This window comes from Phascolarctos cinereus, unplaced genomic scaffold, assembly GCF_003287225.1.
Source record: "Phascolarctos cinereus isolate Bilbo 61053 unplaced genomic scaffold, phaCin_HiC Scaffold_4;HRSCAF=312, whole genome shotgun sequence".
NCBI classification, from domain to species: domain Eukaryota; kingdom Metazoa; phylum Chordata; class Mammalia; order Diprotodontia; family Phascolarctidae; genus Phascolarctos; species Phascolarctos cinereus.
In genome coordinates, this window is record NW_027555847.1 from 671,903,525 (window position 1) to 671,920,842 (window position 17,318).

The 17,318-nt window shown below is 53.9% G+C and overlaps 2 protein-coding genes across 2 annotated transcripts; one reads left to right on the forward strand and one right to left on the reverse strand.

The window, feature by feature from the left end:
* Positions 1-1,148: 1,148 nt before the first annotated feature.
* ANKLE1 (ankyrin repeat and LEM domain containing 1) lies at positions 1,149-8,195 on the forward strand. Its single transcript, XM_078151822.1, has 10 exons — positions 1,149-1,187; positions 1,286-1,518; positions 1,834-1,939; positions 2,088-2,809; positions 2,986-3,770; positions 4,078-4,249; positions 6,378-6,537; positions 6,623-6,752; positions 6,886-7,906; positions 7,954-8,195. Exons 1-9 carry the CDS (start codon positions 1,149-1,151, stop codon positions 7,056-7,058), a joined length of 2,520 nt encoding a protein of 839 aa, XP_078007948.1. The 3' UTR covers positions 7,059-7,906; positions 7,954-8,195.
* A 148-nt stretch (positions 8,196-8,343) lies between these two features.
* On the reverse strand, positions 8,344-16,780 carry ABHD8 (abhydrolase domain containing 8). Its single transcript, XM_020969381.1, has 5 exons — positions 16,520-16,780; positions 11,532-12,288; positions 10,758-10,928; positions 10,300-10,516; positions 8,344-9,486 (listed from the first exon to the last, which is right to left on the reverse strand). The coding sequence occupies exons 2-5, from the start codon at positions 12,278-12,280 to the stop codon at positions 9,322-9,324; spliced, it is 1,302 nt and encodes a 433-aa protein (XP_020825040.1). The 5' UTR covers positions 12,281-12,288; positions 16,520-16,780; the 3' UTR covers positions 8,344-9,321.
* Between the last annotated feature and the right edge of the window lie 538 nt (positions 16,781-17,318).

The window sequence follows — 17,318 nt, forward strand, 5'->3', positions numbered from 1 at the left end:
GATTCCTGTTCTGGTGGGAGTCAGACTGGAGACAGTGGGGCTCCCTTTCGAATCAAAGATTCTGTAATTCAGTGATAACTGAAAATATTTTAGCTTAAACTGTTTCGGTGACATGTTCAGAAAATCACAGTATCAGCCTAAGAATTCATGGTGTCCATGATCAGCTTCTTGGAGACCTCTAGTGATGAGGGATTAATTGGCAGCCTTATTTCATCACCAACAGCTCTGATTACTAGGAAGTTCATCTTCACATTGATTTGGTTTGGAATGGTCCCCAGGTACCAAGTATCCAATCATTAGTAAGTCCCCTCTGGTCAGCCACTGTGGGCAGTGGCCAAATCCTGAGGAAGCATCTACCCTTTCCCGTCTTAGCTGTGTTGTCCAGTGCTGGAGACAAATAATGGCCGCTGTTTCATTTCAGGCTGACTTCAGCCACTGACCTGGGTTTAACCTTGGGAGGGGAATTGCAAATCAGAGGGAAGGAAGGCCCTAAGCAAGGGTAGCTAGTGGCTGGACTGCTGTCAGGGGAGTCAGGGAGCCCAGGCCCTTGGCCTGCCTGTGCCCCAAACCTCTCCCAAACAGCCTGCTAGAACTAGCTTCACTCGTGCCTCCCCATGTTATCTTGGGTAAATCCCTTTCCGGTCCCATGCCCTCGTTTGTGCAGTGAATGAGACTCTCCTAGCTCTTGGGCACGCTCTGGGTGGGAGAGTTGTCCACTGCTGCCCCTCACCCCGTAGCCTCACGCTTTATCGCCTAGGTCCAGGCGCCCTCCAGCTGCTTATCTCAGTTGCTCGGGGGCCTGGGCGAGGTAACCGGCGAGGTAACGGGTCTGATCCAAGGGCTCGGCAGTCGCAGATGCGGCAGCACATCTGGCGCCGCCCCTGCCCTAGGCCGCTGACAGTGCCCGCCTATAGCGCGGCTGCTGGGGCCGCGCAGGCGCACAGGGCAGCGAGGGAAGTTCGAATGGCCGCAATGGGACCGTGGACAGAGGATGGCCCCGGCTTGGCCAGTCCCGGGAGAGGCTTGAGCGCTGCCTCCCCGGGGCTGGCGCGGAGGCTTCGAGAGGCGCTGCTCGAAGGGCAGACGCGGTGAGGGGCGGGACCGCTGCACCCCCTCCTGCGCTGCCGGGGCTGCGGGCCTTCCGCCCAATGGAGGGAAGGGCTGGGGAGTTCGGGGCTCTGCTCCCCGTGGGTCCCGGGGCTCGGCTCCTCCGGGGGCCCAGAGCTCGGCCGAGGAGTCGGGGATCTGCTCCCCCTGGGGCTCGGGGCCCAGCCGGGGGCGCTAGGGGCTTTGGAGCCCGATCCAGGCTCGACTAGCTCCAGCTGGGACCCCAGCTCCAGCCCCAGGATTCTCTGCTCCCTGCAGGGAGGTGGAATCGCTGCTGAGGCTCGGGGCTGACCCCAATCTGGTGCTCCCGGACGGCGTGGCAGCCGTCCACCTGGCGGCGGGAAGCGAGCGGGAGAACGGCCTGCAATGCCTGGCCGTGCTGCTGCAGCACGGAGCGGACCCCAATGCCCGGTACCGCGCCAGGACTCGGCGCTCCCCAGGCACCTCGGGACACAGCTGGACCCTCCCCTACATGGCCCTGGGACCAAAAAACCCTTCAGTGGAGATTAGGAAATTCCTGCCCCCACTTCCCCTTCCCGCCCAAACCAACTCTCATCAGCAGCGTTCTCTACAGGGGGGCCCTGAGAGTAGGGAACTGACCTGTGACAACCCTTCAAGGACCCTCCTCCACCAATCTGGAGGCGGGGCGGGGCTCCTACTATCAGGAAGACCCTGGTCTAAGGACACAGCTTGTGATCCCAGGGTCTGACTGCCCCTTATCTCTAGGTCGGAGGATGCCCTGACCCCTGTGCATGTAGCTGCTTCCTGGGGCTGTTACAAGTGCCTGGAACTCCTTCTGAGGGAGGGAGGTGACCCTGAGCTTCAGGACCAGGTGCCTAGGGGCTCTGGGGGTCTGGAGGGCTGGTGTTGGGACTTAGGGTTTCTTTAGTGGGTGGGGAAAGGCGGGGTCCTCTAGTGTGTGATTAGCACTAGGTCCCGTGGGGTGGGGAGGGCTGGTCTCCTCAAGGTTCTGCTTTTAGGATGGGAAACGAGCTCTGGAGCTCGCCCTGGAGCAGGGCAACGAGGCATGTGTTGAGATCCTGAGGGAGCATGCTGGCTCTGAAGAGGCGCCCCTCGGCCCAGCCCTTTGCAGAGGAGAAGATCAAGGCAAGGATTTCTCAGCCCTAAATAGAGATGACCTTGACACCAGCATCTGGGGACTTTCAGACGTGGCATTTAGCCCGATGCCTCCGGGCAGCCTAGTCAGACACCATCTGGAAGGGAGTGAGGCAGAGAGCGAGGCTTTGGAGGCTGGGTACACCCTCCCAAGCCAGACTCTCCCAGCTCATCCTAAGCCTGACTTCAGCTTCCCTGCACCCTTCTTTCCCCAACCCACTTCCTCACCTTCCCCAACTCCTAAGTTGGGTCCTGTGGCCCACTTGCCACTGGATGACATCTCCCCAGACCACAGCTGCCTCTTTCACCCAGGCCCAGACTATTCCTGTGAAGATCAAGATGAGACAGTCCCCAGCTCTCTCCTTGCTGATACGAGCTCCTCCTCTAGCGACTCCTTCTTCACTGCAGTGGAAGCCTTTGGCCCTGACGCCCAGGTGCCCAATGCTGTCCCCTCCAGCCCCATCACCCCAGATGCCACTGGGGCTACCATCTCAGCCCAGGAAGGATGGGAGTGGGTCCCAGCCAAGCAGCATGGCAGGGACCAGCCCCACCCTACTAGCGCCCTTGGACATGTGTTCCCCAGATAGCAGGACTCCCCAAACATCAGGGTCCCCCAGGAAGGATCTGGCCTATGCAGACCTGAGGGCTGAGCTCAGGGCCATGATACTGAATGCTGGGCACTCCCAGGCCACTCTAGATGAGCCACACATGCTACCGGCCAATATGGACCCTGTGGTCCATCTGAATGCTCAGCTGAGGGGACTGGTTCTGGGTTTTCCCCCTAGAGCCCCAAGATGTTACCACTAGGACACCCTGCAAGGTCCAGGGTTTGGTCTCCCACAATGGTGAGGGCAACAGCTCCTTCCTTTCTGATGAGAGTGTGGAGCGGGGCCCTCCCCTGAAGACGCTGCCCAGAAGGTGTGGCCCAGGCTCTGTAAACAATGAGAGTCCCAGGGAAGGAAAGTACCTAACCCTGGACAGTTTAGAAGAGGCTAGAGCAGTTCCCCTCACCACCCAGACTGGCAACTTGGTAGTGTTCACAGAAGATGCCCCATTTAGTGAATTCCTGACTGATGACAAGACTTCCCAGAGTAGTGAGGATGAGGCTATCATGTGGCTGACAGAGGATGGTGAAGATGAAGAGGACCATATCCCCCAAGGCCTCAGAGCCAGTTCCTGCTGGAATTCCGGGAGGAAACCTCTAGAACCACCTATGGTCCGTCCAATCCTGCATCCTCAACTGCTCCCCGTGGAACAGTCCCTGCAGACTTCTGGGCCCAAGCCCACAGAACCTCTGCATACTGATCCCAAGGCTGGGCCCAGCTTCCTTGACCAGCATCTGTTGCATGCTGAGGACACAGTCACAGATGGACAATGTAGCCATCATCCATCCACACCCTTCCCATCACGAGACCCTTCCACCCTGTCCAACCAGGAGCTGTTGCAGCATCTTCAGGCCTTTGGGGAGAGCCCGGGCCCTGTCACTCCCTTCACCAGACAATACTACCTGAAGCGACTGAAGGAGGGGAGCCCTGGGGGGCCAGCTGGTGAGTTCTCCTCACTGGGAGGTGATGGGTTTCACTGGGGCTTCTGGGTGGAGATTTCTCTCCACGTCCAGGGAAACAGAGTCTTAGGGAATCTTCCCAATTATCCTGGGATCTTCAACAAACTCCCAGCCTGACTGTCCTGGCTCTGCCAATGATTCACTGTGTGAGTGGGAAAGTCTCTTCTTTGGCCCTGTTTCTCTCATGAAGGGATTATTCTAGATAAACACTGTCTCCCCCTTCTACAGCGAGCTCCCCAAGGAGGCTACACTCTGACCCTATTTCTTCTCCTGGTTTGCACATGATCCAGCCCCAGCAGGGTGCAGCCCAGAGCTGAGCCAGGCCTTGCAGACAGGCTGTGTCCCTAACGCCCAGGATGATGAGGATGTCCTGGCCCAGCAGTTTGACCAGCCAGGCCCCACCCAGAGGTGGCGTGGGGGGATTGTTAAGTCAAGTTTCACCTACCTGCTGCTGGACCCCAGGTATGTAAACCACCAGCAGGGGGCAGGTGAGTAGCTTGGTATATGAAGAAAGGAGCCTTGGATGGACAGTCACCTGGGTTCAGGACCTGGCTCCTTCTGTGTGACTTTGCCAAAATCTTTTCCCTTCCCTGGATCGTGGTTTCCTCAACTGTAAAATAAAGGAGTAGGTTTGATAGCTAGTTTGGCTCAAGTGGACAGAGTTCTGGGCCCAGAGTTAGGAAGGCCTGAGTTCAAATCCAGCCTCAGACACTTAATAGCTGTGTGACCCTGGGCAAGTCTCTTCACCTCTGTTTGCCTCAATCCACTGGAGAAGGAAATGGCAACCACTCCAAGAAAACCTAATGGACAGTGTTGGCGTGCTACAGTCCACAGGGTCACAAAGAGTCAGGCAAGACCAAAAAACAGCAACAAAGTCCTTTCTAGTTCTAATGTTCTCATGCTGTGTTCTACCATTTAAAGTTCTAAAGTCCCTCCCAGCTCTGACATCCAATGTTCTAAGGGCCCTCCCAGCTCTGACCTTCTGGGTTCCAAGGGCCTTCCCAGCTCTGACATTCTGTGTTCCAAAGGCCTTCTCAGCTCTGACATTCTGTGTTCCAAGGGCCTTCCTAGCTCTGACATTCTGTGTCCCAAGGGCCTTCCCAGCTCTGACATTCTGTGTTCTAAGGGCCCTCCCAGCTCTGACCTCCTGGGTTCTAAGGGCCCTCCCAGCTCTGACCTCCTGGGTTCTAAGGGCCCTCCCAGCTCTGACATTCTGTGTTCCAAGGGCCCTCCCAGCTCTGAACTTCTGTGTTCTAAGGGCCTTCCCAGCTCTGACATTCTGTGTTCCAAGGGCCTTCCTAGCTCTGACATTCTGTGTTCCAAGGGCCTTCCTAGCTCTGACATTCTGTGTTCTAAGGGCCTCCCAGACCTGACGCTTTTGTGTTCTAAGGGCCTTCCCAGCTCTGACCTTCTGTGTTCCAAGGGCCCTCCCAGCTCTGACATACTGTAGTCTATACTCTACAGATCCTTCCAGCTCTGGCATTCACACAGAAGGGCTCTCAAAGGCCATCTAGTCCAATTCAGACCTAATAAAATACATGCAAAGGATAAATGTTCATTTTACAAAGGGGAAAAAAGGAATTGGAGAAACCTTCGTTATTTACAAACAGACGTGGGAAAACTGGTTGGTTTGTTACAAGAGAGTTTTGTGAGGGTGAGAGAGTCATTGGTAAGTAGCAAGGATATGAAAAAGACCATCAGCAAAGCATTTATCTTTTTTTTTTAGAGGTAAATGGATTAGCTCTTTGGTGGGAAATGAGTCAGACCTGCATCCTACACCATAAAACCCAGTGAATTCCAGCTTTACGATAGACTTAAACATAAGAAAGAACTATAAAAAAAAGATGGGGGGGCAGGTAGTTGGCTTGGTTGATAGAACTCTGGTCTTGAAGTCATAAGGACATGAGTTCAAATCCAGTCTCAGACACATGACACTCACTATTTGTGTGACCCTGGGCAAGTCACTTAACCCTGAATGCCTCACAACAACAACAGCAACAACAAAAAAAAGATGGAAGGAAATGGAATAATGTACTTATCCTAATTGTAGAAGGAAGATACTTTTTTCTCTCTTAAATAGAAGGAATCATGTACCATGGACAGATCACTGCCCTGGAGTCAGGAGGACCTGAGTTCAAATCCAGCCTCAGACATATAACACTTACTAGCTGTGTGACTCTGGGCAAGTCATTTAACTCCAATTGCCTCACCCCCCCCAACCACCAAAAAGAAAACAGAAGGAATCATTAGGGATGAGATAGATGCCTTGATATAAAATGTTAATATTCTGTACAACAGAAAGAAATGTGATCAAAATGAAAAGAACATAGATTGGGAAAAAGTTTGTGGCAAAAATTAATTTGAGATAAAAATTCAACATTTAAATGAGAACTGTTAAAAACTCCCAGTGCTTACTGGATGGTCACTTAAGGGTCACTGATCAGGGCAGTGGTGATGTTGGAGTTGAAGGCAGTTTGGACACTGATGAGGGGATGATGAATTGGGCACCAATAGGTAATCTAGGAAAAGTACGGGATAGACTGGCACCTGGGTTTCATCTGTGTTGTGGGGACATTTGTTTGTGTCCCAGGGTGACCCAGAACCTGCCCTCCCGATGCCACACCTTGAGCCCAGCCGAATGCTTCCAGACCTTTACTCATGCCATCTTCTACGTGGGTAAGGGCACTCGGACTCGGCCATACTCCCACCTCTCCGAGGCCCTGCGCCATCAACGGAACAGGCAAACTCAGGTGCTGGGACTGCAAGAGGGCAAGTCGGAGGGGTCCGGAGTGGGACTAAATTGATGGATCTGTAACCTAGTCTCTCTCCCCACAGACTTGCCCCAAGGTGCAGCGCATCCTGGACATTTGGGCAGGTGGCCGCGGTGTGGTCTCCCTGCACTGCTTCCAGAACGTCATTGCAGTAGAAGCCTATACGCGGGAGGCGTGCCTAGTGGATGCCCTCGGTGTGTGCCAGTCGGGGCAGCCTATGGGAATGACCCTGGCCCACAAGCCACCTTCCCTGGGGAAGACCCCGGACTTTCCGTTGGGGTGGGACGAGTTCCTTCTGTATGAACGTGGGTCTCTTTATCTCCCCAGGGATGCAGGTGCTCTCCAATCAGAAGAAAGGCCACTGCTATGGTGTGGTAGCAAGCTGGCCACCTCATCGGCGCAGACGGCTAGGGGTACACCTGTTGCACCGGGCTTTGAGCATCTTCCTGGCAGAGGGGGAGAGGCAGCTTCGACCCTCAGACATCCAAGTTGGTATCTGAGTAGTAGCATCAACCTCTGGATGTTGAAACTGGGCCATGGATGGCTCCATCTCTCTCAGAGATACAGGCCTGAGAGACCATCAGACATCCAGGTCAGACACTGAGTGGCCCTCAGACACTGTGAGTGTCACCCAAGTACCTCTAGCCTATCCCAGATGTGCACTCCTGAGGAACCCCAATTCACTCCAGACATTGACCAGCCACGGAAGACAGTATTGACAGCCTCCAAGGAAACGGCTCTGAGCTACATCTCCAACTGCTGGGAGTCACCCATCCTAGGCTTTGCCAGGGGCTCAGCCTACAACAGGTGGTCAGCTCTGATGAATTCAGCAGCCCTCATTTCTGTGCTTTATGCCCCCAACGGCAGCTTGGACCAGTCAGCAATGTCCCCTGCCAGCTGTCCTGTGTCTCTTTTTCTGTGGGAATGCCACCCCTGTACTTCAGTGGGGCAAAGGGTCTTTTCCAGGAGGATGGGGGCCTGGCTACTGTCTTCCCTCCCAATTCCTGGCTCTGGAGATACAGGCCCCAGTACATCCAGATGTTAGTGGCCAAAAGGTTTTCAACAAGATCTTATGACATTGATGATGGAGATATTAGCCATAGAATCCTAGCATACCAGCAGTGGGAGGGATCCTCTCCACCCACTTCATTTTATGGGTAAGGAAACCAAGGCCCAGAAAGGGGAAGGGACTCACCCAAGGCTATGCAGCTTATAAATAAAATAACAATGCCATGACTCAGAGTCCAGACTGTGAGCCCACATGAGCACCTTTTTATCCCTATTTACAGAAGCTGGTATGATTTCTTCCCCCTTCATTTTATCCGTGAAGAACCTGACTCTCAGAGAGGTACAGTGATTTGCCCAAGGCCACACAGCTAGTCCCAGTTCAGAGAGGTACAGTGATTTGCCCAAGGCCACACAGCTAGTCCCAGTTCAGGAGCTTTGTTTTTGTTTTTTAGGCAGTTGAGGTCAAGTGACTTGCCCAGGGTCACACAGCTAGTAAGTGTCAAGTATTTGGTCTGAGGTCAGATTTGAACTCGGGTCCTCCTGACTCCAGGGCCAGTGCTTTAGCCACTGTGCCACCTAGCTGCCCCAGTCTGTGAACTTTAAAACATAAATTAATATTTTGATAATTATTTCAATCTAATTGGTTTCCTTCGTAATCCCATCTCTTATTTTATGCATGTAAAGACCTGTTTCTGAGAAGGTGCCTTGCCCTAGCAGGATCCTAGGTTTGGGTGCTTAAGTTCCATGCTATGAGCCCAGCTCACAACACACACGGCCTGTGGATGACAGTGATTGTCACATTTATTGGGCTACAGCTCGTGGTCTGTACAATCCACATCTGTCTCCCCCACCCCAACACCCACTTCCATCCCTGCCCCCACAGGCTGCAGTCCCCTCTCTCAAGCTGACAAGGGCTTTCCAGCTAGGAGGGGCCCCATCAGGTGGGAATAAGTGTCCCTGGTCAAATGGGGGTGGAGGAGGGGCAGAGGGGGAGGGAGGAAGGATCCCTCCTCCGAAGCAGCAGTGCTGATGACAGAGAGAAGTCTCACCTTCTAGAAATCAGTCCTCAGCAAAGAGAGATACACGAGACAGACGCCCAGTGGGGAGACAAAGGAGGAGACCTTAATACTGAGCACTGGATTGGGAGGTGGTGGGGGGGGGTTACAACATGGAAGGAAGGTAAGTTTCTGTACAAGGTCCTTAAATATAGAGAGGGTGATTTCCAGCTCCCTAGAAATATGGGGATGGTACAACTAATCCTGCTGGGGGTAGCCTGGGGCCACAGCTGAGCAGGGGAAGGATCCCTCCCCCTGCTGTTTTGGCCAGACTGGGTGGGTGTCAAACCCTTCCAGAAAGCCAGAACTGGCCCATCTCCCTCCCAGGAGGGTAGGGATTTATCCCTAATTTTCCCGAGGCAGACTGCCTCGGGGACCCCCTCCCCAAATAGCGCCTACGGGTACGCAAAGGAGACAAGCAAGAAAGGGGGATGGGGTTGGGGGAGGCTTCAGCCCCCTCCTTCAGTGGCCAGTCTGGCCCTGCTGGACAACTCCGAATGCCACTGGGCAGCCCTCCACGGGCGCCTCGATCCCTGGGTGGGGAGGGGCCCCCTCAGCGTGGCTTTCCTCTCCCCCTCCATTAGCCGGAGGGAGGGCAACCATGGCCCTCCCTGAGGCCTGAGGGAAGGCGCCTTCTCCTGCAGCTCCCAGCCTCTTGAAAAGCGCCCCATCGGTCTGTCTGTCCATCCATCCATCCACTTTATTTCTTCTCGGTGGCACTGGCATCAGGATGGTCCGGTGGCCCCAGGACCTCTGGCTCCCACAGAAGGAATTCATGGAGCAGGGTGTTGACTGTCTCTGGACACTCTAGCATCACCATGTGGCTGCCCTCATCAATGAGCTTCAGGAAGGCTAAGAGGAGGATCTGGAGGAGGCAAGGCCAGAAATCATTCCATCCAGCCCCTTGCCTCAGGGCAGGCCTCTCAAACTGACCATTTCCTGAGGGGAGTCGGGCTCTCTCAAAAGCTAATCACCCTCTGAGATGGGCACTGAGGGGAAATTCTGCAACTTAACCTTCTCACCGAAGAAGTCCTTCCTTTGGACTCCCATAATGTATGATTAGGGATCCTTTTTTCTTATTCATTCCTGTGTCCATTTACCCAGTATCAGCTAAAGATCCAGGATTCTATTCCCTCCTCCCAGGGCTCCATCCCCTCCTCCCAGGGCTTCATCCCCTCCTCTCTGGGCTCCATCCCCTCTTCCCAGGGCTCCATCCCCTCCTCCCAGGGTTCCAGCTCCTCCTTTCTGGGCTCCATCCCCTCCTCCCAGGGTTCCGTCCCCTCCTCCCAGGGTTCCAGCTCCTCCTTTCTGGGCTCCATCCCCTCCTCCCAGGGTTCCAGCTCCTCCTTTCTGGGCTCCATCCCCTCCTCCCAGGGTTCTGTCCCCACCTCCCAGGGTTCCAGCTCCTCCCAGGGTTCCATCCCCTCCTCTGGACTCCATCCCCTCCTCTCTGGGCTCCATCCCCTCCTCTCTGGGCTCCATCCCCTCTTCCCAGGGCTCCATCCCCTCCTCCCAGGGTTCTGTCCCCTCCTCTCTGGGCTCCACTGCCTCCCAGGATTCTCACCATGAGATTCAGCCCCCAGCCCTAAGTCTGATATTTCCTGGGACCTTTGTAGCTTGCACCATTGGTGACTAAGAGATAGAAAGAGCCGTGCCAGCCCCCCATATTTCCCTGTACCTCTGCCATACGCTGGTCCTCTTCCACAGGCACGAATTTGTCATGCATGCCATGCACCAGCAAGACTGGTACAGTGAGCTCAGCGTGGTAGACCTCATCACCTTCTGGCCAGTACTGTCCACTCATCATAGCCCGAAGCACAAAGGAGGAAACGTTGAAGGCATTGCCTTCCTTCAGCAGCTGTTTCTCCTTGGCTCCCTGGCGGGCAAAGCCGGCCCTATGGGTACAAAGGGTTAGGGGATGGAAATCATTTTGGGGATCTGGGCCTGAACCACTTCTTGGCCATCATGCCAAACCTGAAGCCAGGATACATCCCTTTCAGGGCTAACCCATGGGCATCATGCCAGCCCCTGAAGTCAAGGACACATTCCTCCCAAAGCCACCCCATGGGCATCATGCCAACCCCAATATCAGAGTCAGAAGCCCCTTCCAAAGAGATTGTGGACCCCAGGTCTCACTTGAGGAAGCTCCAGGCCAGGCAAGGTGAGAGGCATCGGAGAACACAGGTGGGCATATTGAAGATGGAGCAAAGGCTTGGCTCCAGGGCTGTGGGGCCACCACCATTGATCATGATCACTTTATGAACCAGTTCCGGGTACTCGTGGGCCAGGAATGTGCAAAAGGAAACCCTAAAGCAGCAGGGAGAGGTGGGCTGCTCAGCAAGACTGAGGAAGAGGCTGAATACCTGTGACTCCAATAAAGAACCCTCCCCCCAAACATCCCCCCCTCCCATTTGACCTAACCCCTCAGGTTAGAGTTAAATCAATCAACAAGCATTTAAGAGCCAGACACTTAATGTTAGTCAGTCAATAATCATTAATTAAGTACCTACCAGTGTGCTAAGTGCTGGGGATGTGAGAGAAATAAAAAAATAGTCCCTGCCCTGAAGGAACAGTGGAAATTGGGGGAAGGGGCATGGGCTGGGAGAAGGACCCTGTCTAACTCAGGGCTGGGCTTCAGAGCGGTCATAGGCCGAGGTCTAAGGACAACTGATTCCTTCCTGATCCCCTGCTCCAGGAACTCTCAGCCTGCCCCTTGTCTCTGCCCTCTCCCCCTTTCCTAGAAGGGACAGTCTGACCCCTTTCATTTTAAGTCAAGGAAGGCCCAGAGAGGCAACTTGTCCAAGGCTCCACGACAAATTGGTGACTGAAGAAGCACTAGGACCAAGGTTTCCTCCATCCCTCTCTCCCATGACATTGCCCTCCCCCTCAACTGCCACCCCTTCGCCTCACCCATACGAGTGCCCAATGAGCACGTTTCGCCTCTTGGCATAGCGTTTGAAGATGGCTCGCATGTCTTCAGCGAGAGCATAGAAAGTGTATGCAGCAGCCACCTGTGGGGCAGAGCTGGCTCCATGTCCTGCCAGGTCTGGAGCCACCACCTCATAGCCCAGGCCAACAAAGAAGTCTAGTTGCTCCTTCCAAATGGCCAGGGAGCCACCCACGCCGTGGATGAAGAAGAGGACCACATCAGCCTGGGCACCCTTGCAACTGGTGACCCGCTTCTCACAGTCGATGTTGATGGTACGCTTGGGACGCCGTGCCCTCCGCCGACGCCCAGCAGGCCCCGAACCTGGGAGGGCCCCATCCCCCGATGGGCCATTTGCCAGTGAGGAAGAAGGTTCGGGCATCTCCAGCTCCAGGGTGGAGGGGGGCTCACCAATACCATTGTACCCTTGCAGGAGGTCAGCTCGAAGCACGTCGCCAAGGTTCTCCACCACCAGCTGCCCATTGCGGTAGACGGTGATGCGCCGCTTGCAGTGAACCAGCCCACCCTGCTCCCCTTCCGGCTGCTGCAACGGTGCCGGTGGCTGGTCTCCCACAGGTGGGGGGCACACGTGCTTCACCCGAAGGATTCTCCCTGGCTTTACCTCCACAAAAGTGTAGCCATCACTCGACTCAACACTTTCCAGAGGCCCCACGGCATTGGTTGTTGAGCCCAGGAGGCAGCACATGATGCCATCGGCCACACCGGTCAGCATGGTGTGTCCTGGTGGAAAAGAGGACTCGAGGTGAGCACCTGATCGGGTACCACACAGGATACAAACCAGGGGGTCTTCTATGGAGACTCTTGGTCAGACCGAGAAGGGACTTCAAATATAGTGTCAGAATGGCAAAGAACAGGCTATTAGCAATGGAAGGCCTGTTAGACATAGGAGCCAGAGCTGGAAAGGAGCTTAGAAACCATGTGGTCCAATCATCTTATTTTCTGGATGAGGAAACCCAGGTACTGGGAGGGAAAGTGCCCTGTCCAAGGTCCTGCAGTAAGTCAGTGGCAAAAATAGGACTAGAAGCTAGGTCTCCTAATTCCCCCTGGTTTGCCACTGGTCTTTGCGGTCCTGTCAGGCTCTGACATTCCTCATTCTACGTTCTAAGGGCCTTCCCAGCTCTGACATCCTATGTTCCATGTTCTAAGGGCCTTCTAAGAGCTCTGGTATTTTATGAGTCTATGATTTTGAATTCCACTAGATCTTTAAGTTGCTTAGAACCTGATGAACACTCTAGCTTAACCCTGGAGAGAGCTGGGGCAATGAGGCTTACCTGATGGAGGTTTATAGCCTCTCACTCCAGTCCCACACCCCACAGCTTCTCCCTTTTCTCTCCAGCCTTTTGAAATGTGAGCAGGGAAGAGTTCAATCCCTTTCAAATACACACACACACACACACACACACACACCCTACTACCCACTGCCCACTAGCACCTTGTTATATCCCCCTCCTTTGTTAGGGAAGCCCTTACCTAAATTTCAACTTGTGTTATGTTAAAAAAATCTTGTTTTTACAGTGCCTATTTCTCTTTCTCTCTCTCTTTCCCCCCACAAACACCCCCACTGTATCTCTTCCCTTCCCAGTTCCTGCAGAACCATTCTTTATTACAAAAAATTGGGGGTGGGGTATGTTTCAAAGCCCAGAATTTCTGAGTGTGGGGGGGGGAGGGGGAGGGAGACAGAGGGTCCAAGCCAGGTTAGAGGTGATGGGTATGGATGGTGTCTTAGTGGAGGTCTTGGGAGGAATTTCCAGGCCAGGGATCAGGGATGGAGTCCAAGCCTGTAGGAAGTACTTTTCATACCAGCCTCCAGGGGATGCTTTCTCAATCCTGTGGGGGAGTGAGTGTAGGAGCTGGGCTGTTCGAGAAAAACAACTGAATAGCCTCATTTAAAAAGTCAAGAAATCTCTGGTTAGGGAGTCCTTGCCTCAAAACCAGGATCCTGCCAGTAAAATGGTGGCAGATGCCATTCCATTCTTCAGTAGTCCTTACCCACAGTACAAACATCAGGAAAATTCTCACAACTGTCTCATCTCACTGCTTGTTCTCCCTTCAGTGGAGATGGATGGGTAGGTAGTGGAACCCCAGCTCCATATTCAAGAATTGGATTGGGGGATGGGCAAAGCTTAAGGCAAGGTCCCCTGATCCCAGAGGCTGAAGGGAGAAAGCCTGGTCTCAAAGGCTTGGAGGGGCTAGCTGGGGACCGAGCTCTAGGGACCTTTGAGGGTGAGAAGAATGGAACCCTAGACTCACAGAATGTTAAAGACTGGAAGGGAGAGACCTCAGACATGGTGAAAAATAGGGAAGAAAGGATTGCTCTTTGATGGGGAAGATGATTTGATTTGGGAACAGATAGGATATGGTAGAAAGGCCTATGTCACAGAGGATTAAAAATAACACTAGACAACACAGTGGAAAGGAGTATTTTTCATTCATTTGCTCATTCTTTCATTCCTTAGTTCAACAAATATTAAATGAGTGCTGTATGCAAAGCAGTACTGGAACTGGAGTCAGGAATCTTGGGTTCAAACTCTACTTCCATTACTATTTGGCCTTGAAGTCATTTAGCCTGTCTGGGCCTCAGTTTCCTCTTCTGTAAAATGAGGGGGTTGGGCAAGATGATCTCCTCCTAGCTCTCAAAATTTAAGATTCTATGATTCTAGCTAGGGGAGATACAAAATGTACATAAGACATGATCTGTCCTTATGGGACTCACAATCTAGTATGTAGTTACAGTATATAATTATATTATGGGGCAGCTAGGTGGCATAGTGGATAAGCACCAGCTCTGACGTCAGGAGGACCTGAGTTCAAATCTGGCCTCAGACCAAACACTTGACACTTAATAGCTGTGTGACCCTGGGCAAGTCACTTAGTCCCAACTGCCTTAAAAAAAATTACATTACAATATATTACACAAATGTTTTGTTTTGTTTGGTCCAGACCTGTGATTTCATTGGTGGAACAAACTCCCTCTGTCCATACAGAACTGCTCCTTGGAAAGTTAGAGTGTGGCAGGGGATGGGGAAGGAGGTTTCAGCAGGATTAAATCACTTGCCCATGGGTCACACTGCCCAGTATATGTCAGAGGTGAGACTTGAATCCAGGTCAGCTCTTTAATCTACTACATTAAGCTGCCTCTTGAGTATATTTGAGAGGAGCAAAACCCAGGGCTCTCTAAGATCCAAGAGGAAGGTCATGAGCAACCAGACAGATTTGGAAAGGCTTCCTGGAAGAGATAGCATTTGACTGTGTTGGGCTGTAAAGGATAGTAGAGGGTTCAATAAGGCAGAGAAGGGAAGAAAGAGGCCATTCCAGGCCTGGGCAACTGAGGGGAACTAAATGAGTAAATGTTCAAAGGCAGAAGAGCACAGGAGAGCTTTGAGGGACAGAGCTATCAAATCTGGCTTCAGGATGACTTGAGTGGGTAATCTAATACTGAAAAGCTCAAGGCTGTGTTAGATTTCAGAGGACTTTGATGTCAGCTCTATGACAGGAGGAGGTGTTAAAATAGAGGAAGGAGACAGGTGTGGGTGAGGGAGAGACAGGATATGGAAGGGAATATGTGGGGAGATGTGGATGGGTATATGGGAGGTAGGTACTTGGAGAAGGAAACACTTGAGGATGCAGGCTCAAGAGGTAAAAGACACTGTGATGTTAGGGTATTGGTGGGGGGAATAGCACACTGCTATTCAGAAGAAAGGGGACTGGAGGACAGGGATCCTGGAGGGATGTGGAGAGAGAAGGACATAGGGTAGGTAGGGGACAAGGGGGGGGGAACATAAGCAGAGAACAGAGGATAAAGACACAGGGTAAAGGACAGAGGGAGAGGCAGGGAAGAGAGGTGCTGGGGACAGGGGAATGTTAAGGAGGGGAAGCCCAGGTATGAGACAGGGAAGAAGGCCTAGAGACCAGGAGGGGGGAGGATAGTGGGAGGACCTGGGTCTTGCATCCCCAGAGGCCTCCTCTCCTGCCTCTCTCCTCAGCCCCAATTCCTCCCCTCCCATTGGTAACCACGGTAACAAGGCTGTGGCCCTGCCTGTCTGTTACATAACAGACATCCTTGGGCCTTGGGGAACATCGCCCAGTCCCAAGGGAAGGTCACCCTGCTTATAAAGTGGGGGTACAGCTTAGTTTCCCAATTCCAGGTCACTTTATCTCAACCTGACTTCCCTAAGGCCCAATTGGAGTGGAGGGGAACCTCTTCCAGAGCTGCTCCAGCCCCATTAGCAGAGCTTGGGCACAGTGGGGGGAAGGAACCCCAAAAGAGACAATCGGGAGCAACGACATTCCTGATTCTCTCCTTAATGCGGATGGGAGATGCAGCTGAGGCCGAGGCTGAGGCTGAGGCCGAGGCAGGGGCGGGAGGGGATCTGGGCTGCGTCCTCTCCCACCTGCCTGGGCCTTGGCCCCCATCCTGGACCTGCAGTGGCACCACAAATGGGGGTGGGGGTGGAGAGAAGAAGGTACGGCGGGGTTAGGAGGCAAATGGCAGGGGCATCTGGGGCTTCAAGTCACAGATTCCCTCCCTTCCCCAGCCTTGCGGCTCTGGGACAACCCCTCCCCCATTTCCTGGGACCCCATCCTTGATCCCCTGGGCCCCCTATCTCTGCCTCCTAGTTCTTGGCATGGTCGGGGAGGTTTCGTCTTCACCCCTCCCCCTAGTCAATCATTCCCCCATCCCCCATCCCCCATCCCTTTCTCTGACCCCAGGGGGCCTCCTCCTAGATTTTCTACCCACCGCCACCCCCCCTCCCCGGATTCCTGCCCCGAGGGAGTCCCTAATTCCTTCTGCCACTGACTCCTTGGCACCCCTTTACCCCTACTGGAGCCCCCAAACCCTTAATCCCCTCATCCCGTCCCCCAGCTCCCAAACCCCTCTCATGAGTGCCTCCCCGTCCCAAACCCCCAAACCGCTGCTCCCCATCCCTAGTTGTTAGTCCTTCGGGCTCACCTCATCGGTGGCCGCCGCGGGCCGGAGCTGCAGGCTGCGGGGGACCCAGGAGTCCAGGCACCGACAGCGACATGCAGTCGCTAGCCTCTACATGGTGGTGGCAGGCACCCGACGGGGCATGGGATATAGGGCTCTTGCCTGGCTTCTCCCCGTCCCGCTGCCCGGCTGGGGTCAGGGGGGTTCGGGGGGGCTCGGGGCTCGCAGCGCTCACCGCGCTCGCATCCCGTAGCCATAGAGAGCGCCTAGGCCCTTTAAATCCCTCCCGGGTGGGAGGAGTGGGGGGGAGAAAGAGCACAGTTTGGGGATGGGCAGGCTTCCGAGCCAATCCGCTGCCCCGGCAGCCCTGGCCTAGATAGAAGCCAATCAGAAGCGTCACGGAGGTCAGGGAGGCGGGCACAGGGCAATTTCCCCCCATTTCTCCTACCACCCCAGTCCCTCCCCTCCAAGGTGCGCTGATCAGGGCTACGGCTTCGGAGGGGAGGGGTCGCCAGGAGGTCACCAAATCTCACAGCTGGAAGGGACTGTACTCATCCATTTGTCCATACCTTGATAGGAATTCTACTATATCCCTGAAAAGTGATCACCTGGTCTCCACTTGAATAACTCCCTGGATGGGGAGCACACTACCTGTAACGTAGATCCATTCCTTTGGGGTAGCTCTGATTGTTACATCAAGCTTAAATCTGCCTCCTCGCCACTTGCACCCACTACCCCTAGCTATCCCCTGACAAGCAGACAAGTCCAACCTTTCTTCCACTAGAAAGCCTTTCAAATACTTAAAGTCGGCTATCATGCTCTC